At 47.8% G+C, this 23,875-nt stretch overlaps 1 protein-coding gene across 1 annotated transcript in view; it reads right to left on the bottom strand.

Annotated features, from left to right (window-relative positions):
- RNF165 (ring finger protein 165) overlaps positions 1,871-23,875 on the bottom strand; it is a 29,039-nt gene continuing 7,034 nt past the window's right edge. The window contains exons 2-8 of the mRNA XM_021381367.1: positions 12,788-13,097; positions 10,686-10,811; positions 7,292-7,421; positions 6,191-6,295; positions 5,543-5,638; positions 4,499-4,605; positions 1,871-3,103 (exon numbers count right to left, since the gene is read on the bottom strand). Coding sequence (XP_021237042.1) covers positions 2,986-3,103; positions 4,499-4,605; positions 5,543-5,638; positions 6,191-6,295; positions 7,292-7,421; positions 10,686-10,811; positions 12,788-12,963 — 858 coding nt within the window. The 5' untranslated portion in view covers positions 12,964-13,097 and the 3' untranslated portion in view covers positions 1,871-2,985. The remainder of the gene's footprint in view (positions 3,104-4,498; positions 4,606-5,542; positions 5,639-6,190; positions 6,296-7,291; positions 7,422-10,685; positions 10,812-12,787; positions 13,098-23,875) is intronic.

Here is a 23,875-nt window from a genome sequence, read left to right on the forward strand (position 1 = left end):
CTTGTTCATTAGGCAAATAGTAATACTTTCACGTAGGCTTTAAGAAAACACGCGGTTTAGAAGCGATCCTCCTTTCCTTCCTGCCCAGCCAGGGGCCCCATGGCCCCGCTCCTCCTCTGCTTTGCCCCCAGCTCATGCCTAGGTGCACCAGGCCGGCTTACAGTGCCTTTCAGGAACGACATCTTGCTTTTCTTGTCCGTATTATTAGTAGGATCAGTGTTATTTTTAATGCTGCTCGAATCTGCTGCTGCTGGAGCAAGCCCCATGTGTATCGTTGAACCATGGAGCGGGTTGAGTTGGAAGGGCCCCTTAAAGGCCATCTGGTTCTGCAATGAACAGGGACACCCACAGCTCCATCAGGTGCTTGAGCCCCATCCCACCTGACCTTGGGTGTCTCCGTGGTACACCTCTCTGGATGTACCCACGGGTCATTCCTCGCCCCAAGGAGCCCATATTCCCTCTGCACGCTGGGGCCCTGAGCTCGTGCCAGGTGGCAAATATATGTCCCTATGGCAAATACATCTCACCATGACCCTCCCTTTGCTTCCTCCTACCTGCACAGGCGCAGAAAGAGGGGGAAGAAAGGTTCCTTGAGCCCTATGTCACCTCCTTCACTTCTCTTTAGGTTGTACAAACTAAGAATAGTAATAATGGCCAGGGAACATTGGAGGAGGGTGGTTTCCACTTAGAGCTCAGAGGAACCCCACCATCTCCCAGACAGCAATTCAGGGTCATTTCTATGTGAGGAGCATTCCTTGGCTCAGAGGAGCCAGCGCTCAGCTCTGCACATCTGCTTTTTGAATATATAAAGTTCCCAATTCATTCCCCTGGCCACTCCGCATCTCTCTTTTGCTTCCCTAGCGTGGAGAAAAAGATAAGTATTTTCTGTTTGTTTTTTTTTTAAATGCATTTTGGTTGTGAATGCTAGTTCTCTGCAGGGCTGTCCTCTGGGTCTCTGTGGCTGATGTCTTTGTTTTGGAGGATGGCAACATCCCGTTCCTTTGGGGAATGCCTCCAATTTTATGCATTATTATAATGGACACTGATAAATTAGGTTCCATTTTAATAACCATCCCATTCTTCACACGAATATGGAGTGAAATGTCTAACAGTGCTCCAACACAGGGCTAAACTGAGCCCTCTAGAAAGCAGCAAACCCTCAAGATTCCCCTACTGTGCCCAAACACCCGTGGCACTGGAAGTTCCTCACGAGCAACAAGTTTCCTCCCATCCTGTTATCAGAGATGCTCAGGGAGACTCAGCACTGCAGACTAAGTGCTTGAGTGGATTCAGGGGAAAAAAAAAAGGGGGAAGAAAGGAAAAAAGAAAGGAAAAAAGTACCTGTGCTGTACATTTGCTTGTTCTCTCTAAACTGTATTTTCTCACCAGGGAGGTGAAGCACGGCATCTGCATGTGATACAGTGGTCCCCGACTCCTCCCATCTCCTACGGGCTGGGATGGGGGGATGGGAGTGGGGCAGTTTGGCTGCTGCTCTGCCCTGCTCAGTCATAGTGTGAGCAATCTTCCCAAAATCACAGAATCACAGCATGAATCATAGAATCATAAAATCATAGAACGGCTTGGGTTGAAAGGGACCCCAAGGATCATCAAGTCCCAACCCCTCTGCCACAGGCAGGGTTACCAGCTGCTAGATCAAGTACTAGATCAGATTGCCCAGGACCTCACCCAACCTGGCCTTAAACAGCTCCAAGAATGGGGCATCCATAACCTCTCTGGGGAAGGGACCCTTAAAGGCCGTGTGGTCCCACTCCATGCAGTGCACAGGGACACCCACAGCTCCATCAGTGCTCAGAGCCCATCCAGCCTGACCTTGGGTGTCTCCAGGGATGGGGCACCACCACCTCTCTGGGCAACCAGCGCCACTGCCTCACTGCCCCTAGTGTAAAAAACTTCTTCCTTATATCCAGTTTAATCTCCCCTTTTTCAGTTTGAAACCGTTTTCCTTTGTCCTGTCACGATGTTTCTGAGAAGCTATACCCTAAATCACAGGAGATGTCCAGCCCCGGGGAAACTTGAGCCATGGTGTGCTCTGAAGTCAACCATCTTCCAGCTCACCATATTGGTAAGATAATTCACTATGAAGAACAGAGATCATGGAGATAGCCCACAGCCTACCATGGATTTCAGCATGCTGAGCTACACAAAGAGCAAAGAAAGCATCCACCTCAACACTGTGCCCCTACAGAAAGCATTCAGCAGCAGCAGAACAGCAGGAACAAAGCCTCTCCTTATGGCTTTGTCCATTTCATTTCCAATTTGTTTGTCGTTTCTTTCTCTCTTTTTTTTTTTTAAATATATTGTAAGCGTCCCTAAAATTGCAACACTGTAAACGCAAGGAAAGGAAACACGCATGGCTGAGGCAAAGAGCACAACCCTTCTGATTGTAAACAGGATTTTGCTTTTTTGCCTCTTCCCCCCACGGGTGGGAAAGCTTGACCTCTGCATTCCCCTTTTGCAATGTATTAATCAGGCACCAACATAAGGAATCTATGAAAAAATATTTGGTGCAAATTAGGTAACAGCAACATGTCCACCACAAGATGAGTAGGGCATCAAACACAACATTTCTTAAGCTAACATGCTCCAGCTGCCATCCATAGAAATAGCTAAAGGACCCCTATAACATGTTTCTACGAATTCGAGAGGTATATATACAATCCTCATGAAATGCAGGATTGACAGGCCAGACTACCACAACTAGTTCCTTCATGTTCAACACTAAATCTTCTGTAGCATGGGGTCTCTGAGCTCCGGGAATGCCAGCTCCCTTTCACCGGGCCCGTATCCTGCTCATGTGCAATATCTCCTACTGCTAGATATTGTACTGACACCTCCTCCTCTGCCTCTCTAATGTGCCTGCAGACTTTTCCTCTCAATCAAATGGCTCAGAAGGCAAAAAATTTTGCTGCAAGGGATTATGGCCGTACGACCTGATAAGGAAAATGGTGTGTCCAGCCAGTTCTTTCAGCTGTCCGAGCCGAGCTGTGTTTCAATGTCCACCCTGCAGATCGGGCACTTCTTGCTGGTGGCCAGCCACTGGTCCACGCACACTTGGTGGAAGAGATGCATGCAGGGCAATCTCCTGTGGGAAAAGAAGCACCATCATGTTTTTAAAATTGCAGAAAAACCTTTGGTTCTATAGCCTATGAGCTCATCGGTTTCCTTCTGCATTCCCCATTAGGAAAAATGTTTTCTCAGAAAGAGTGGGGATGCACTGGCACAGGCTGCCCAGGGAGGTGGGGGTGTCCCTGTTCCTGGAGGCGTTCAAGAACCGTGGAGATTTTGCACCTGGGGACATGGTCTGGTGGGCACGATGGGGAGGGGTTGGGGTTGGACTGGATGATTAGTGATCTTTTGCAACCTGAATGATTCTACGATTTTATAATTCTGTTCTATGATTCTATGATCCATTAGGGACCTTATGGATAGAAGTGGCCCACAGGACAAGGATGTCCAGAAAACAGCATCCAAGACTGGTTTAACATGAGAAGGCACCAGTGTAGTGACACTGGTGCTGCCCAGGCCCTACAGCCTCCACAAGCAACATCAGCAGTAGGTCAGAGATGGTTGTCCTTCTTAGTTATAAACCTCCTGAAAAACCCCGTGCCCTCCTGAACTGAGTAGCAGTGACCAATTACCCTGGCTACTACTTTCGACCTCTGGGGAGTATTATGTTATGCACTTGAGTTCTTGATGGTTGCGACTTAGGTGGGTTCCCACTGCTCTTACTTGGTGACTGGAGTGCTCCAGGGAATTAGGTTGTTTTTAATCTGTGTCACCTCTTTGGTGGTTCTCATGAGCCAGAGGGATCTCAAATCACAAGGATCCACAGCAAGAGGATCAGAGCTATTCATGGTGGCTGACTAATAGGTGAGGAGAAGGACCAAGTAATGCCAACACACAGTTCCTTCACCGATGGTAGCTCAGCCTCCTGCAATTTCTTGTCCCCATCCTCTGCCACAAGCAGAGCTTTAGCCCAGCCAAGAGCCTTGGGATTTCTCTGAGGGCTATCAGGGGTTTTGTTGTGGCTCGGAATGGCTCCCTGAAACCATGCAGGCTGAATAATCTCACTTATTCTACAAGAAAGTAGGTCCGTCCTGGCCACAAGCCAAATTATCCTGTACTTGACATCCATGTTATCTTTTATCGTACACTGGTCGTAAGTAAAGGTCACACATTGATGTCCATGAATTCCAGCCATGAGACCTGGCACCCACTTTTCTCTGACATCTGACCAACAGCATGGTTTTGAAGCAGGTGATCCAAACACATGAGGTCCTGCTGTGCAGAGCTCTGCCTAACTATGGCCCTTACCAGTGCCCAACTAAGTAGTGTTTGCTTTCCTAAACCCTGAAATAAGTCAAGTGAGTTTGTCAGGACAGGAGCAGGGACAGCCTCATGAAAGCACAATGGTGTTACTGAACAAACACAACTCAGATATCTCCAAGAGACAGTCAAGCAAAGGGAAGGATTGTACCTGACATCTTCTCCATCTTCAAGCATGGACAGACAGATTGTGCATTTCTCATCAGTGTCTGACTCCTCTCCATCCTCTTGCTCAGCTTTACCCTCCTGTGGTCTTCTCTGAAGCAAGAAGAAAGACATAATCTGGTTTAGACTTGATTTTCTAACACTGCTAAGCCTGAGTAGTTGCAGCAAGGCAAAAAATAAGAGCTTAGGGGAGCCAGCCGAGCCAAGACAGTCAGCACCTTCTCTGTTCTCCTTGGGGCAGGGGTGGCCCCATAGTCTCCCTTGATGGGGACTTCTCTTGAAGACCCCAAAATCATGTATAAAATCACCACTGCCAGTAAGGGCAACCACAGTGCCCAGTGCCAGCTCAGCCACTGGCTCAGCATGGAGCAGAGCTTGCACTTTCAGCTCCTTTCTTTCCTTTTCCTCCAACATATCCATTCCAATTAATAGAATTTTTCTGGATCCACTGGAGATGTGGTCACAGATAAGTGCAGCAAAGAGTTGACTCGCTTCCAGCATGGACAATGCAATATAGCTACTTGTTCCTGCCCAGCTGGGAAACGCAAAAAACGAAATTTCTACCCAAACGAGCAGTTCTATCATTTTCTATTTAGTACAGCCCCAGCATTTGGCACGCACATCCTAACAGGCAGGAGATCAGCTCCAACAGAGGAGATGTCCCTTGTAAAGCAAAAGGAGGACAAACGCCCTGGCAGTGCCGCCTTCTTGCAGAATAGGGTGTGTTTGCATGCATGAAGCCCTCTTGGTGTGGACTCAAAAGGTTGAGACCCTTTTGAAAATTTGACTTGTAATTTCCTAGCCTAGAAGCAAGAATCAGCCAGCTGAGCTACAGCACTGCGAGTCCCACAGGTTATGGAAGCACCACAAAGGAGTCCTCCTTTTTGGGGTGTATTTCAGCCACTGGTGCTGGTTTGCCAACCCTGGGGATCGCAACCCACCAAAGTCCTTCCTTCTGTCCACTCCAAGCACACAACACTTGGCCAACCAAGAGATGCTGGCAGCCGTGCTGTGACTTCAGGGCTCTCACCTTCTTGTACTTGTGGGGGAAGGTGAATCTCTCGATGGTGTTCTGGACAGCCCCCCGGCTCACACTGCCCAGCCTGTCCTCCAGCTGCAGCAGCTCCTGAAGCACCAGAAGAACAAATGGCAAAAAGGCATCAATGGAAGAACGCAAGGTTCCACCACCCCACTGCCTGCCTGCTAAGGAGCAAGGCTCCATCTTGCCCCGTCCTTGGTGGAAACATGCACTGAACCCAAATCAGTAATAATTTGGTGATAGATTTGAGTTTTGGCTCTTGGGCCACTAACTGAGGGATCAAGGCACAGAGCTGAAAGTTGGATATCCAATAGTTAAGAAATTAGGGTGGAATTTGTTTGACAGGTAGGAAAAATCGATCAACCAATCATTCAGTCAATCAGCCAATAAAACATAGAAATGGAGCACTTTGTTCCCAGCCAGGAAGGGAGCCAGATCCAAGCACTCTGGAGTAAACCATCTTTCACCAAATCTGCTCAGCACCTTTGGCCTCCTGGTTATTATTAATTGCCATAGGTTCAGTCCCATTCTCATCCATGACTCCCATGCCAGAAGGCAGAGTCTGATGAGTTCATGCCAGAGCTTGCATGGATTCCCAGGGTTTAAAAATGTAATTATTCCTGTCCCCAGGATACATACTTCATAGCTCTCCCGCACAGCTGATGTGTGCCTGCTTGGGTTCAGTCCCTGAAGAGCAAGTAACTGGAGCTGAGGATAAGGGTAATTTCTGATTTCATGAACAACCTGCAAGAAACAAGGGAGAAAAATAAAGCCACCTGTGCTAGCACAAAGAAATCCCTGGTGTACCCTGACTTAAATTTAGTGCTTAAAAAATTGAAAATGAAAGAGCAGACTGACACCTTCCCCAAAGGAAATCTTTTAATAAGCAAAATTGAGCAGAATAATAATAAAAAAAATTAAATAGATCTCCTATAAATGATAACAGCCAGCATTCGTGTCTTCTGAATTAACTCTTTGCTACAATAATTCCCGTTGCATCTATAACACCGAAGTTCCAAACTCTCAGCGTGGATTGGCTTGAAAAGAGACTTAATTTAATTTTTATTTTTAAATCGGTGCAATTCCCTTCATCCAGGCTCCAATACTGAGAGCCTTGCTGTAGTGTACAGCTGTCGGGTTCTGACCATGGGCAGGAGGAGGGAAAAGAACCTTTGTGTGCTTTATAAGGCTGCTTCAAGGATGAGCAGGGTGGCTCAGCTCCAAACGCAGCTCCCTGCAAGGAGAAGGACCTGGATGTGACCCTTCATCTCAAATCCCACCTCCACCAGTGCAACAGGTCATGCAAAAACTCAACGTGTGGCAACCTGACGCCAATAGCAAACATGATGAAGGATGGTGAGCATGGGAAGGTGCCACCTACCAGCAGTCCTTCTGCCTGCAGGGAGCCCCAGGAGCTCACGCTTTACTCCAGTATATCATCATAATAATATTATCAATAACTGCTAAGTCTGACATCCTGCCAAGGCTTATGCAGATCAGGCTGTGAGTGCTCTGCAGGAAACGGACTGACTCTTTCCAGAGCAGCTGAGCTTTTCTTTCCTTTCCTTTCTCTAATCCAGAGTGCAATGATGCAACATTATCCTTTCAGACACTCCCTCCCACAGCCGGAGATAAGTGGGATTTGCAGGAGACAGGTGATAGAAAGATAGCAGCCTTTATTTTGACTGCCTTCTGGCAGACAATGCATAAAACACTTCTCAGCGAAAGCGTTTCACTTACCATCTGTGTTGAGGATGTGCTCCTGGGGAAGTGATGCACCCGAGGTGTAGCTAAGTAATGCTGATAGGGCTGGGGGACCGGCCGGACCTGGAACTGGGTGTGAGTCAGTCCTGCATCAACACTGAGGTCCCTGTGGGTGCAAAGATGAAGATATGGTTCTGACTGTCTTCTTTCATGGTACAGAGCCAGGCAGGAGGAGAGCACTGGGCACCAGTGGGTGCCTCAACCCAGGGTGATGTTACTGCTTTAAAATCCTTGGATTTGGGTCGTCACCTCTCTCCCTCCCCAAAGATAGAGCGAGGGGATTTTATGCCACTTTGCGTTGGTGAAAGCTGGGGACAGGAGCTGCAGGACACAGCATGACAATTTTGGTCACTGCAGATGATTACATTTTGCCTAGAATATTTTGCAGAAATACAGAGGAATGCTGCGTACTGCTAGGACACAGCTAAGAACCATCCATGCTGATGATCTCACTGGAAGTGTCGCAACCCCGGTCATGGCATGACTTTGTGGGGAAGGAGGGGGGATTGCATCAAACTTGGCCTCTGGGAACCCCAGACCTGCTCTTTGTGCAAAAAAATATTTAGGTTTTGGAAAATTTCTGGATGAGACACCTGTAGGAAGCAGCATCACACCACCAGCAGGACACCACACTGATGCAGCAGGACATCCCTGGCAGTCCCACTCAAGCACACGCAACATGACTGGGTTTTATCTTTGCGGGTTTGGGCACTTGGTTCCTCCAGAAATCATCCCAGCTCCATCCTGGGATTTCAAATGACCAAAATCCCAGCAAACGCTGCAGCACTGCTCGATCCAGAAAGCAGAGCTGAACTGCAAACCCCATTCCAGAACTGCGTGGATGGGATGGGAGGATACCTAATGCAGCATCTCCATCCATAATCCAATTAGCTGGTCCCTTGTCACTCCAGACAAAGAATCTCTCAGCAAACAAGTGCTTTGTATGTCATTTACTTTATCATAATTACAAAAGCTGGCACTCTGATAGTCATTGTTTTCACATTTGCCAAGGCATAACTAATTAGAGCACAAGGGCTTCTCATTTCAGCCTGAACTTCTCCTCTCCATGGAGGAGAGTAGCAAGATCCACAGCTTATTATGAGCAGCCCAGTTGTGTTCGGGAGAAGTTGTGAAACTGTTGATACCCAACACTAGTTAATGGTCTTGAGGGGGCTGTAAGCACAAAAATCCTTTACCCAACATGGGCTATGTGCCAGGTGACAACTTCAGGGTTTTGATACCCCATAATAGGTCACCAAGATGGAGCAAAAAGAGGCTTTGTCTTTGCTGGCTGTGTGCTGGTAAAACTTTGCAAAGAATAAATCATAGCAGGAGACTGGCAGGAACAAAACTGGACTGGGAATCCACAGGAATGAGCATTTTCCAGCCCCCCCGTCACATTTTTGGAGATTTATCTGGTTACTCAAGACTGTTCCCAGGTGGCTGGAAGGCTCTATTGGAAATGAGAAGACAGTGAGTTCATCTCTGATGCTGGTCTAAGGCGTGATCTTGGCTATCTCCTCACTGCTTGCCCATCTTCCCTGCCTACAAGGGAGATGTGATAACCCACAGGGTGAGATCAGGGTCTGAAGGGGTCTCTGACTGATGAATAGGCATTATTAACTTGCACAAGTAATCACAATGACAATATTTCTGTTAAGCAGTGGATCCTTAAAACCACAAGTAAATGCTTGTAAGTGATGCTGTTGGCCAAAGCATAATGCTGCATAGAATGGTGTTTGAGGATGAGCAAGCAGAGCACACTAGCTGAAGAAAACCAAAACCAACTGTCACCTTCCTGTGCTACATGGAGAGCACCTGGATGGTCTGATGTGAGGTTCAAGAGCTGTGATGCCTACAGTACATGGGCTGGCAACAACCAAAAACCAAAGGATAAAGGCAAGACAACAGGTCGAATGGTCATCATTAAATGCGTATCAGAAGACAACTGAAGGAGCAAAATGGGAGTTTATTTCTTCTTCTCCAGAAGATTTTAACCTAGGGTTGGCTGTCTGAGATGACAAATCACTGACAGCTCCAACTTCCATCCCTGTTTCCCATGGCAGTGCCTACCACCCCGTGCCTCTGAGGAAGAGCTGTCGCTGCTCATGCGGTGGTAACACATTAGATGAAAGTTTTTGTATCTGTCACTGGGCAAAATTGTACATATGCCCCAAGGGGAAGTGAGTCACCCAAGTATATATACACAGTGTATGATTTCTGTCATCCTCACTCCTTAGGTTTATAAAGCTATGGAACAACACTGGAGGGGAGGAGGGAGGAGGAAGGCATGATTAAACGATGGTTTATCAGTTCCTCCTAATGATTACAATTAAGCGGTATGCACAGAAAGAGAGGAAGAAAAAATGGTTCTATTCAGATGGAATGTGGACAGCTTTGCAACCTTATCTGAATAATGTCCCACTGGCCAAATTCATTGCATCGTGGTGCCTGCAATGGGAACACCTGAGAAGAAAATGACAAAGGGATGTGGCCATGTTTTAGGTCATATATTATTACCCTGGAAGGGGAAAAATCCCTGTGTTAAAAGAACTCTCTGTTTGCAAAGTGCTCAGATGTTAGGAAATGCCATAATTAAGATTTCCTGTACCATTTTATTTTGGTCTCCTTGCGCTTACACATTACGATTGTCTCTAATTACATGTTCACATGCTATTTTCTCCATTCAGTGCAGAGAATGGACTTTGCTCAGCTAACAAGCAGCTATTCAGAAGCATGTTTCTATTTTCCTCTTCTTCTAAGTAGGGCCCCTTATCTTATTGAGCATGCTAGAGCTCAAAACTTTCTCTGAAAACAGAGCAATCAATCATTTCCTCGGCTTTCCCAGAGTATCAGACACTGAGATGGGAGAATGTTTAACAGCTATTTATCCATCCACCCCATCTTGGGGGGTGTAGCAGCACCACGATCTCTAATTTCAACCATGGAGAAGCTGTGGCTGAATCACAGAATCACATTTTGAGCTCCTGGTGGGCAGCAGAAGACCTTGATCAGACGGAGATGTTGGTCTGTGGGAAGCAGACCCTGGGTTGTGCTTCCCTGGCAAATGTGCCCTGCACCCAGAGAAGATCCTGAGGAAATTCATGTATAGACGCATTATGCATCTATGGGTAGAGAGGTGTGATCAATACTGATGTTACCAAACACACACACAAAGCCTTCAGCATGCACTCGTGGCTCTCCCAGGGATGAATTCCCCCATTACACACACTCCATGCTGCATCTGTTGAGCTGAACCATCAGCTTTCACGGAAGCACTGAGCCACGAAGGCATACGCAAACCCACCCAGCCTCCATAGGGCTTTTTCAGCGCCTCATTCAACATTCTGAGGAAACGAGGAAGACTTACCAGTCTGTGCCTTCGGCCAAGTACCTGGGCTGGGGTGCCATGGGCTGTGGGGTTTGCAGTTGGTGGCTGAAATCAAAGCTGGGGTGCAGACGGTGAGGCTGAACGGACATGCGCTCCTGAGCCCGCCTGGGGAGGAGACCAGAAGTGTGTTAGTGATGGTGGGCACTGCTTCTCTAAGCCCACGCTGGTAAATGGTGGGAAAACCCAAAACACTGGGCTTGTGAACATGCATCTGAGAGAGAGGAGTCTAGCCAGAGGTGAGGGATGATGGGAAGAGGAACATAGAAGCACGGCGTTTGTCACCATGGACAAGATGTAGACCTCCTCTCTCACCCTTTGCAGCATCCACATGTTTACAGGAGCTGCAACGTGAGAAGAAAAAGAGGAAACTAAACTTCTTCCTTAGCCATTTTGGACAGTTGCACTATTTTCTTTTCTCTGCTGTCAGCTCCATAAACAACAGTTAAAAGATAAAACGTCTTCCTGGTCCAAGCATTATCCATCATCGTAAAGAAGCTGCAAGTTGTCTCATCTCCCTGAGCAGTACATAAAGTTTTGGGGAACCTCATTCATAGCAGAATCAGTCAGGAGCTACTGCAGGCAGAATTTGCTCCCACCAATATTTCCATGGATGATGGACGTACCAGGCTGGGACCAGCTCCTCCTGCTCCATCTCTGCTGAGTTTACAGTGGAAATACATTGAGATCTTTCTAGGCACTTGAGTCTTTTCTCACCTTTGAAGGCACCACCTGGAATCCCATTAGTAGGACCTCACATCCCATGCCTGAAAGGTTTCTGAGCCCCTCCTGCAATGACGGCTGCTTTCAGAACCAGGCTGTGAGGCTGGACGAGAGGCTCCTGCCCTCCTTGTATCACACTTCCTTCTCTCTGACAGCCCAGTGGCAAAGATAACACTGCCAGTAGGTATCAAAGCAACTTCTGTGTGGAGCTGTGCTCTGTGGTTTTATTTGAACTGAGCTTATGACTAAGAGATAAATGCTTGTATCATCAGTGCCTCAGCCTTGCACATATTTGCCACCCAATTATTAACTAATCATTAAATCCACCTAAAATCCAGCTTATGCAAAATAAAAGCGGGGTGAGAAGAATCCACAATTTGCAGACAGAGAGGGAAAGAAAGGCTTTTCTGTCTGTAGCATTCTTTCCAAGTGAAGCATCGTTGCAAAGACTCATCCCCTCACTCTTGGTCTATGGGTACAATCCACAAATAGCTTCCATATGTTTCCAAAAAAAGCACTCCTCTCCTACGTGTTATCCGAGCCTCTCTCTCAAGAAACACTATCAGGACAAGGCCAGGCATCCCTTCCCACCTCTCCTGAGCTACAGTAATCCTCCCTGCAGTCATCAGACCACTATGAATCTAGGCTGCTTTTCTTGCTTGAAAGTGCTCCAAATCAATGGCCTCACTCCCTCCCTTCACTGCCTCTCTTCACAGAGCCTGGATCCAGAGGAGTGAGCTCTTCATGTGAAAACACAGTGTGATGAGTGGATGCCATCTCTCACGTGGTTTTGAAGTATCAGCTATGAGAACATGGCTCACTCATGCAGTCTGTTGCTCTCCCTGGGATGCAGGATAGGTTCACAGCAACACCAAGGTGTTTCCACTGTGACTGATGGTGGTATGATGACTGATCTTGTTGGACTGATGACCAATGTGACTGGGTGAAAGATGGCACCAGGTGACCTTCGGACAGGCTAGGTGAGCACAGCATGGATCCCCGTGGCTGAGGTTCACCCACTGATGCAAGCTGGCCTTCAGCTTCCTGGCAGATGTATTTTGGGAGAATGTGGGTGATCGTATGAAAAGAACCCAACGTTATTAGGAAGTTCTGCCAGGGCTTTGCTGAAGTGAGACTGACAGCTTCCCAGCATCACAGAGAAGATGTGGATGCTCCATCCCTTTGGTGCCCAAAGCCGGTTTGGACGGGACCCTTGGCAATTTGGTCTAGTGTTGGTGACCCTGCCCATAGCAGGAGCATTGGATCTAGGTGATCTTTAAGGCCCCTTGCAACCCAAACCATTCCGTGAACCACCAACTTCATACACTCTAGACCGCATTTGGGAAACAGAAACCCCTTACCTGGGATGGGGCATGAGTCGACGGTGCTGGGCCTCAAGGAGCTGCTGCTGGAGGAGGTATTGCTGGTGTAGCGCCTGAGGTAGGAAGGATGGTCCGGCCACATCTTGGAAAGGGAGGGCTGGCACTGGAGCCAGGGACTGGTGCAGGGGACCGCTATGCTGGTGTGCAGGGGCCATGTGTGGGGTCAGCCCCGGCTGGGGCTGCACTGCGTGAGGCAGGGTGAAGTCGGCGGAGAGCTGAGGCTGGGGACCCAGGTGGAAATGTCGGCAGGAGGTAGCATGGGGATGCTGAGACCTTTGAAATGGAGCACCTGGAAGAGAAGAGCACGGCCGTCACCGGGGCCGGCGAAGGTCAAGGCACCTGGTTGCCCATCCAGAGCTGGAATTAGGCACACAGATGTTTGTCTCCTCTGCCAAAAGGCAGGGGGGAAAGAACAGGTCAGCTAATGTTGAATACACAGAAAACAAACGTTGATTTTGACTAGGTTTTTTCCTCCAAAACACGTTGGAATCAAAACATGGGATTGGGTTCAAAGCGGATTTTGGCTTCAAAGAGAAGTGTGTACTGATGGAAACTGATTCAGCTTGTTTTGGTTTGTCTGTCCCAGAGAGAAGAGGAACAAAAGGCTCAGTGTTTCAGAACAGGAAAAAAAATGTGTTGTCTAAAATTTGTTTCTGTTATCAGCTCAGAAGTTTCCAAAGGTTGCTGACTTTCCATGCAATTCGAGGTATTTCTTTGCCTGTCTAGAAAGGCACAGAAATAATCTGTCTCCTCCTGACTGCAGGACGTGAGAGGAACCCTTTCCACCTCTGAGAGCCGTGGTTGTGGTTGTGCTTTTTTGCTGAGGCCCTTTCCAATAGCCCGGTCTTGCCAGGCTAAGGGAGAGCGGCTGTGGAAAGCACAACACGAGCTGCTGTGAGATCAGCCACGAGACTGGTGGGGATGAAGGGGAAATGAGGTGTGAAAGACGTCTGCACTGGAGGCTTTTTGCAAACAGCTGGCACTGGCTTTCATCTCCCAAAAGATCTTAGCTTGGATGAGCCTACAGCCCAACCCAGCATGTTCATTCCTACATTCCCGGGGCACTGCCAGGCATCATGGCAAAAATTTGGCTCTTAAACTAAAGAGGGAGGCAGTTCAGCACTGGAGAATGAGATCTGAGAGAGGCTATCCTTGATAGATGCCTCCTTGCTGAGGATCAGCCCCAGGATGGGACACCTGCCTTTTTATGCATTCATTTGGACACCTCATCTTCCTAAAAACTCCCATAATTGTTGCAATCTTTGGAACTGGCTCAAAATTTCAAGGAGTAACATCACCATGAGACACCGACTTCCATCCCAGATTTGCACGTGGTGCCTACCCAGCTTGAACCCTCTCTGCTTCCATCTCCCTTCCATCCAGCACAGGAACTCAGGGAGCCCCAAGCACTTTCTGTTCACATCCTTATGGGAGCAGAAGGTGCACAAAGAAAGCCAGATGCCAGTAAAAAAGGACAATGAGAAAGGATCCAGCAAAAGGAAATGGTTTACAAGACAATGCATAAGGAATTGTACACAACATCTCTTAAATATAAACTAATCCTTCGCAGTGCCCCTCTGAGGGAGGCAACAGGTAACAAATGTGTCTGTCACCAGCAACAGAGCTTCTTAAGATGATAATTTCTCATGTTGTCAGATAACTGCATGATTTAACTATCTTATTAATTATAAGTGGAGGAGGTGCAATCAGATCCAACATTCCTCAGTGACAGAGCTACAAAACCAAGCTCATGAGATGTCTGGGTGCCCCCAGTACAGCAGGTTGTATCTGCTGCCCTACAGCAGAGTCTAGTTCCCAGGTAAAGGATGAATAATGAAATTTGGATCTGTGCTTTGCTGGCACGTTGCTCAAGCTGATCAACACTGCAGCCAAGGAGAGGTGCCTCCTGTGTTTGCTCGCAGAGCAGCTCATGGTGAATGGTTCAACATCTAATGGTCATGGATCCTCCCAATGGAAAACAACTACAGCAAGTCATGGGTAACCAATTTAACGTTTCTAAGTCCTCACTTCTAAGTCCCTAGGGCCTGAAGAAAAGGTGCAAGAGCAGGTTAAAGTGTAAATCCCACTGCTCACTCAAAAAGAATGGGCTGTGTTCTGTTGTATGATGTCAGGCAAAACTGGCTTAAGACAACACAAAGCATTGGAGCAGAGTGATATTTCCCCCAGTTTACTGAGTCAAATCCTACAGCACATAAAAAGCAAAGAAACAAACAAGCTAGACTCTCGTCCTCCGCATCTCTCTCTTCTCCTGATGCTTGATGCCAACTTACCAAGGATTTTCAGCTTTTTGATATGGGAGATCTCAGTCTGCTTTATCAAAACATCTGCAGGATCTTTAATGCTGGAGCCATCAGGACCCAGAGGACATAGGGTAGGCAGATCATGTTGTCAGAGCTTTGACCTGATTTTTTTATTCCCATGCCAAAACAGTTCTGTCAAAGGACTTGTTCATACCCTGTGGTCCAGAAAGTTCAAAGCTTGCTTCTGATGTTTGGGTAGGAAGGATTGCAAGGCCCATGTATAGCCAATATAACATAAAGTAAAAGCCTAACAGTGGTTTTGGGGGGAGACTGGATTCTTTTTTTTGTAAGGGGAAGAAGGGGGACAGGGTGGTATGGACAGTTAGGCACTTGTTTTAGTCACCAGTCCATAAACTTAACTATTTTTCAGTATTTTTGCTTGTATCTGCTGGTTCAGTGATGTATTTAACTCCATAGGAAAAACACAATCAAGATATGACCCAGACCATAGGATTAAATAACCCCCACCAATTTACATAATCCACTATCTTGTGTCATAGCTGCTCATTTCCTACAGATAATCCAACTGCTGATGAGGATTTTGGTAACAAAGCAAAGACTTTGGAGAATATTTCAGCAAATCTGTGCTTATTAGCTGTCATCTAATCAAACAGCTGGCATAACAGAGGCAACTTGCACAACAAAGCCAAGCCTTGCCAAACATAGAACTGGCAGACCCCAGAAAGCATTGGCAGACCAATAAACCACAAAAACCAGAATATTTCATACCTGTGCTGTCTATTATCAAGTTTACCCTGTTCTGCTCATCATATCTAGCTGCAAGGTGTCTTGTTGGAGACTTCTTTCTATGTGCTGATCTCCCGTACCCAAGGGCAATGCAGTGTCACCCTTCTGACACTGGAGCACTATTCCAGATAACCCAACATGACCGAAACCAGAATCCAGCTCACCAGTTGTCACCCTTACTCAGTGACTATTCATGATTACTCACTAGCACATCTTCCTTCTCTTTTCTGAGTCGCAGTTTGGTCCCAAAATCATATTCTCATGCCAACTTAAAATCACTGCCTATAAAACGCTTGAAGAAAATGTGATTTGCAAGTTTAATCTTTTTTTTACTTTGTCTGGACGTAACGTCTGTGACAACAGAGAACAATCACTGACTCAAATTCAGCCCAGATACCTCACTCCATGTTTTGTTTCTACTCTCCATGACAATGGCAGGAATGACATTTTCATCTCTCAGCTAAGCCTCAAAGACTTTCCTACACCAAAGGTGGTGAAGTCGGAATCTGTGTCTTAACAAGCTCCAGAGCCTCTAACTGCATCCCCATAAGCCTCCTTCCCCACTGCATGCCCTGGTGGTGACTGCAGGAAGACAACGCTGTTCTGTGAGACAGAAACCATTTCCCCAACACAACGGGCTCCAGAGTTTTGGTCCTCACCCTACAGCAGGATTATCCTTCTCCGTCTGTACGCCTTGACCTTGTAGGAAGAGGAGTTGGCCACCTCTTGGGTGGTTTTTGATGACCTACCCCAAAGTATGGCTCATCATCATAGAATCATATGAATCACAGAACTGTAGAATCATAGAATGTCTTGGGTTGGAAGGGACCTTAAAGATCCCTTGGGTCCAAGCCCCTGGCTCTGGGCAGGGTTGCATCACAGAATCATCAAAAAAAGGCGGGGGGAAAGAACTTGTTTTCTTTTCCTCTTCTATTAGTTTGTCATTCACCTCCATTGACCATGCACACCATTTAACAGCTATTTGGGAACTGCTCGAAATGCTTAGCTGGAAGATGGCGTTACAGACTGCAGTCTCAAATTTAGGAATGATAGATCTGTTTTTGGAAATCCATCATCTCCTCACAGCTTCTTCCCCTCTTCCAAATCTATTTATTTTTTCCTCAGTTCTACAGTTATATTTATTGTTTCTATATACTATTTGAAACTGCCTGGGCCTTTTTTCATTGAAAGATATGCTCTGAATTCCTTAGCACTCCCAGGTGAACCACTGCAAATGAGACAGGCTTGTATATATTTTTACAGTTTGGTAGGTGACACAGAATCTCAGAAATGCACTGGTCTGCTACTGGGCACTTCTGTCACTGGGGATCCCTCTTTGGCATCAGGCACGACTTGACTGAGAATAAGCACGTGTGGATTTACTCAGTATTTCACCCTGAAGGATGCTGGGATCAGTGTGCTCATTAAACACTGACCCATCCTGGAGATGTGAAAGATGGAGCAGGGGATACCACAGGCTTTCTAAAATCAAAACCCCGGACAGAAGAACAATCTCCTCTCCCTCTCCTCATGGCGGAAACACTTTTAGAGCAGTCAGGCTCCTCCTTGGGGAGGCAGGATCAGGCCTGCAGCTCGCTGGAGATGGGCATCTCGAGCAGACAGCTGCAGCCCAGGGAGCGCTACCACATTTGCAAGAAAAACAAAATCTGTCCAATGCTGTTAAGCTGCCTGTGATGCCCGTGAATTTTTCCCCCTGGGTAAAGCAACCTGGCCCTGCTCGCCGAGGCATTAGCAGCCGGTGTGTGAGTGTGTGCGGGGCCGGGGATGCTGGGGCTATTTATACATCCCCATCCCAGCGCGGTGCGGAGGAGGATGGCAGCTCCTGGCTTCACTCACTGACAAATGGAAGCTCTGCCCTTTGCAATCTGCTGAGCCGGAGGCTGGAGCCACACTGTCTCAGCCATTTGGGGCTGATTACAGCCCTTCTCCTGCCCTGGGAAGGCAGATAAAGCCCCCAAACCAGACCAGGCTTAGAATAGCATCACTGCGCACCAGGCGCCTGTACTTTGTTTCTCTGGATGTGCCCATGGGTCTGCATCCAAGTCCCCCACTGAAAGCAACTCAATTGCACATTAGCATCAGTCCCCGTGCTTGAGATACAGAAATACAGATAACACGGCCAGGAAATCATGGGAGCAGCTCTGTGTTCATGTAGCCGAGGGGGCTCACATCACATTTACAAACAAGCCGCGGATTGCCTAGTGCCGTGAGTTCGTGCCATCCGTCATGTGTTAGCCCTCAGCAATTTTTGGGGGTGCATATATCCTTATTAAAATGACTAAATTGACAACGCACCTGAAACAATATACATATAATAAAAAAAATTAATTGCCAGACCAATCCCACAATGCATTCTGCTGCACAAAAACGGAGTGGGCTTGCACAGACGGAGATATCATGTCACCTCCCTCCTGTTGTAGGACAACAAACCACAAGGAGAGGAGATCAGGGAAGGGAGGACAGAGGAGGAGGAGGATGAAAGAACTGGAGAAGGATTTATCAGATTGGAAGGAATCTGTCCCAATTTCAGCACCTTCGCCAACAGCTTTGTCATTTCATTTAGCAAATGGGAAAAGCTGTGCCAAAAATAATAAGCAGCCAGCTCCAACCCAGCCCGGGGTGCAGGCAGCCATCCCACGCGTCTAGTGCTGTGCAGAGAGCTGCAAACCCCAGCACCAGCCCTGGTGAACATTAGGGATAGATAAGGAGTGTCTCGGTCAGCCTTATGGGCTTGGCCAGGGACTGAGTCAGGATTCAGTCACTGTGGTGGGCAAAGGGATGGTCCATGTGGTTGGTGGAGCGTGGCTGGTCTCTGTGGGAACACTAGAATTTGGGGATTCCTCTGTTGTTGTCCTCCCTCTCATGGTCTTGCATGTTTGGTTGAAGTGGGCTGCAGTGGATCAAAGGGAAAGAGGTTGAGAGGGGATGCTCCTCGTTGCCATTTTAATGGGTTGATGACAACTGCCATGCAACAACCCTTATTGCGTCCCACCTCTCCGCACCAATGTGCTGGCATAGCAAAGCATAGCTCACGTTATCCCAAAAAAACACAAAGCAGAGACTCATGCGTGCACCCACAGCTCACATCCTTGCCCTCCTCAGCTTCCATGATGCCCAGTGCCCCACGGAGCACCTCCTGTCCTGCACAGATCACCCGCAGACCTGGGGCACCCAAAAAAGTCTCCTTCCAAAGACCAGGCTTAGCATTCAGCAAACAATGCCACAGCTGCTGACAACCAGCATTTCTCAGCACATTTCCACCAAGGATGAAAGGAAGCACTGAAATGGTGCTGAGCACTGTGACACAGTGAGATGGGTGATGAGATATAGCCTGGGTCCCTCACAAGACAGGCTTTCCATGATTTTCCTTCCTACAGTCCTTTTCCACAAGCTTTGGGGTGGGGGGGGGGGGAAGGATTTTAGTGAAGATGCTGTTTCACAGGAACGTGTTGAATTCAGCAATGTTTTCAGAGGAGAAAGGAAAAACACTTTGGCAGTGTTGCTACACTTTAAGTCATCTTTTTGCTTTTGTACTTCGCACTAGGTTTTAATTATAGCTTTATTCTAATGCACGGCATTCGAGGGTGTGTGTATCATCACACCCAAAAAAAGTCAAAACGTGCTGGAAGGGATTTTTTTTTTTTCCCTAAGATCCTGGTTTCACTCCATCACTGCATTTGGGTGCAATGAAAGATGGGGAGAAGGTGAGCTGAGGGTAGGAGGCTGCAACATCCCCAGTTAATTTTCTGTGCCCTGGAGGGGGGAAAAGTAAACAGATATGGAGTTTTTCTTGGTTTATCAGTGGGTACTGATTTCCTCTTCTGTAGGGGTTGGGCTATTTGTCCCATTCACCAAAAAGACTGGAAGGCGATTTGGAAGGCCTTCGATCAACCAAGCAAGAATCTTGGGCTTCCACTGTCTCCTTGCATTCAATGTGGTCAACACTGCCGTGTGGAAATGCTCAGCACCTGGTTTAAAGGACGCTTTGCTGCCCACAACAAGCTGCCAGGATGTCTGCTGCCCCTTCCAGCCATAAACAGGCAAAAAGCCAAAATCGCCAAAAAAAAAAAACAGCAACCAAAGAGTGCAAGGGTCCAGAGGGACATCGAGTGTTGGGCTGCATAACTCACAGATCCTGTTAATTCTGCAGTGGTCCAAACCAAACCCTCCACCCAAAGACTGCCTAACCTGGTGGGTTTGAAAGCCAAATGCAACTTCCACCTTCCTCTGGAGATGGTGTTAATGGCAAGAGCCAATGCTCTGAGCTGTTGGATTTCATTTAGCAATGCCACACTGTGGGACCAGCCCATTTTGGAGCTGCCAACCCTGTCTGTCCATATTTTGCATGAATTGATTTTATTATTGTGGTTTTTTTCCCCCCTCTGTGTTTCAAATGGGGCTTCAATTAGCAGCTGGATGCTGGATGCTGATGTTTCTGCAGCCTGGAGGTGGTCAGTCCTACCCCACATAGCCCCACAGCGATCAGCAGCAATGTGGGGAACATTTCACCATCTCTGAGACATCAGGATGGATGGGGACATTTTACTATCCAGCCTATTTTTCTTTGCTGGCTTCTCCAGCAAATCAGCCCCAAAAACCAGAACCCATTGACAGATCCCATGAGCTGATCTCCTGATCCTACAGCATCCCATCCCCAGTTAACCTAAAGGTCTTTGCAAGTCAGAGCATCACCCTGCACTGGTTGGAGGGATCATGCCCAGACCAGTTTGCACCCTGGAGCCAAGCCCTGCTCCAGAGCTGTGGTCCCATTCTGATGGGGACAAGAGATGCTGATCTGACCTGAACTCAGGGCTGAGGAAACCTGATGTCCTGCCCTGCCATGTGCTGGCAATTCCCTTTTTTACACTCCATGACTAAGAAGTCTCTAGCTAAAATCAGAGATCCTGGCAGCCTGCTGCCTATTAAACTTAATATCCTGAACTTCAGAGGTATGTGTTGCTCCAGGAAATGGAACTGTGTTTAAAGAACAAGTAAAACATCAGTTTCTCAAGGCAGAAATAGCTCTTACTTTACATTTCCGTGTGCCGTCCTGGCATGAGTTAGTGCTGCAAAACCCTGCTGTAATAAGACAGAACGGAAAACTCTATCCAGACAGCAAGAAATATCTGTTTTATGAGGGTAGGCGTAGAGTCATCCATCTAGGAAAAAGCATACTGGGAGCAACTGGCCCCTTCTGTCGGCGCCAGAGGTGGGCGGAGGGGCACCAAGAGGAGAGGGTTGGTGACAAGGGCCAAAGTTGAAGGCATTCAAGTGGCTCAGTGGCTGCAGGCAGCTTCTCCCTGAAGCTGGCTTCCGACATAGCCCATGAGCATCCACAGCTCCCTCTGGGTTAAGACTCAGTCAACGTTTCTGTCATCAACCTCGCTTTCGAGGGGCTCGTAACTCTCCGCACGCATGATGTCAGGAGGCCAAAACTTGGCACAAAAGCAGATGGCTCAGATGCAGTTTTGTTTGGTAATAAATAGCTTAAATCTCATAAGCCGTTTCTTTTCCCCCACAGCTTAAGAATGTAAAATGGGAAAAGAAAAATGTTTGGGGATTCTTTTTTTTTTTTTTTTCTGTCTTCAGATCATTTTGGAAAAGCAGCTTATACTGAAGAAGAGCAGGCTGGTTTTATTTCAGACAGACACAACCTGCAATGCCACCTCTCAAAGCTCTCGGCTTTGTAATACCCACTCTGTCACAGGGTCAATGTCCTTTGCACAGCGCAGTGCTCTTCACCCAGCTGAGATTTCCAGTGGTGGTTATAGCACAGGATGTTTCGATCTTTGGCACATCAAGCCTGATGCTCAGGAAGAGCCAAAACACGAAACTCCCCAGGCCCTTTAATCAATGTTGGTAATGTTTTGAGGATGGATTGCTGTTTTAATTGCATCCCTGTGACGTCTCACTTTTCCAGCTATTGAAGTCCAGCACGTTCTCACCAACCCTGGCTAGGGTTTCCATCACGCATCTGCTGGGGTTTCAGCACTTTCAGATCTATCCCAAACACGCAGATCTCTCTACCTGGGCCAGTTACTTTCTGGTGGCCAAAAAGCCAGAGAGACACTCCAAGCCCTCACCCCGAGGGCCTGAGCAGGCTTCAGACATCTGCCTCATCTGGATTTTGCACAGCAGGCCAGCTCCAGATGTCAGAGGGATAGCATTGGGATGCTATTATCTGAAAACTTCCTTCTCTGGGGGGCTGGGGCTTTTTGTAGGAACATGGGAAAGTTGTGCTGGTGTGGGGAGGGGGTGCTGGGTCAGGAGCTTGCAGCATGGCCTGAGGAAGACTGTGCAGATGTTGAACTAGGAATACTGGTTCTGCAGGTGCTGTCCTCTCCCTGGGGTAAGGATGGACCTATTGGGCCCTCGGAGCCATGTTTATGTTTAATGGGAGGAAGGATTGAAGATGAACCTTCATGGCTGGAAATTTCCCTCCAAGCAGCCTCCCACCACCTCCTCCACCTCAGATCTGGGCTTTTGACCCCACACTCTGCCTGGCGACCTCCCATGCTGTGACCACCCCACACCCCAGCAGACCTGGTGCAAGAGAGGCTCCAGGAATTTTCTGGCTGGAAGAAATGCTGGTAGCTCATCCTTGCCCTAGAAGGTCCCACTGCCTACGTGCAGTCTCCAGGAAGGAAGGAACATCTTGGAGGTACCTACAGCCACAACAGGGTCTTCCCACCTCTTGTTCATATAAGACATGGGTTTTCTGGAGAAAACAGCAAGCATGACCCAAAGCTGGGAAAACAGCTTTGCTACCTGGAGAAGACAGAGAGAGCTAAAATGGGCACCATGGGGTGGGATACTGGCCTCAGAATCCCTGCCCTGTACCAGTCTTGATGGCATGAGGTGGGCTCCTTGTGAGACAGGGAATATCAGGGGACCAAGGGGAGAAAAAGGAGCTCCTCAGAAGGCAACAAGCAAAACCGAGTGACCTCACGTCCCCTAAAAGGCAGGGCTTCCAAGGCCATGGCAGGTAGTTCAACTCCCTTTACCAGTTTATTTTGAAGAACTGCCTCCTCCTACTGTGTGGCACAGGAACACACTGCCTGCCTGGCACCCCGGCTGACCTCTCATTATGATTTTTACCGTTCCTGACAGTGGTTTTGCTAAGCCCGCTCAGACAGAAACATTCTTCCTCTGTCACGTGGATGCTGTTTTATTACATCCACCTCAGAAACCTATGCGCTGCCATTCAGAGCAACAGCAGGCACAGCAGGGACAGGAGCACACAGCTCGCTCCCTTGGAGAAGCCAGTTAGCAGAACAAGGTTGCCACTCTTATCTTGTTTTCCAAAGCTTCTGAGAAACAAAACAGGAACTGAGAGTGAATCCAGCTCCTGGGGCCACGGGTGCGGCTCTTACAGCAGCGAAGAAAATAAAAGGCAAAGCTGTTTGGTCTCCTTGCATCTGAGCAGCTTGCTGAGGTTATAGACTAACCCGTAAATTGTGTTTTATAGGGAGGGTTAAGTGTCCCATAAATACTGATAGTGGCGTTGAGTGGGGTGGGTGAGCTGTCAGCAGGGAGGAAGGAAGGATGCTGCAGTGGCAGAATATTGCCTGGGCTTTCAGCACCACTGCTGTGCTTCTGCCAGCAGGAAGGACAATTTCCAATTGAATCCAGTGCATCCACTCGCATATTTTTGGGACCAGTCTTTACCCACCACACATGAGGTGCTATTTTTCCCACTCAGATGATTTTCTTCATGTTTGCAATGTCTCATACAGGGCTTTTCATGGTTTCAATTGGTGTGAGGTTCAGCACCCCTCCAAATTCCTGGTGTTGGACCACTACAGGTGGTAGAAGATCCCATTGTTAGACACCAGAAATTGGATGGGGACGAAATGCTGAGCCCAGTTAGACCAGCCATCCATGCCAGCACAAGAGCCACGGAAGTTGTGAGGCTGATTAGCACCATGCTATTGGAGAAGGCTGGTGGCCTTGGTGAGACACCTGAAGCCCTGATGAA

This window comes from Numida meleagris, chromosome Z (genome assembly GCF_002078875.1).
Source record: "Numida meleagris isolate 19003 breed g44 Domestic line chromosome Z, NumMel1.0, whole genome shotgun sequence".
Taxonomy (NCBI): domain Eukaryota; kingdom Metazoa; phylum Chordata; class Aves; order Galliformes; family Numididae; genus Numida; species Numida meleagris.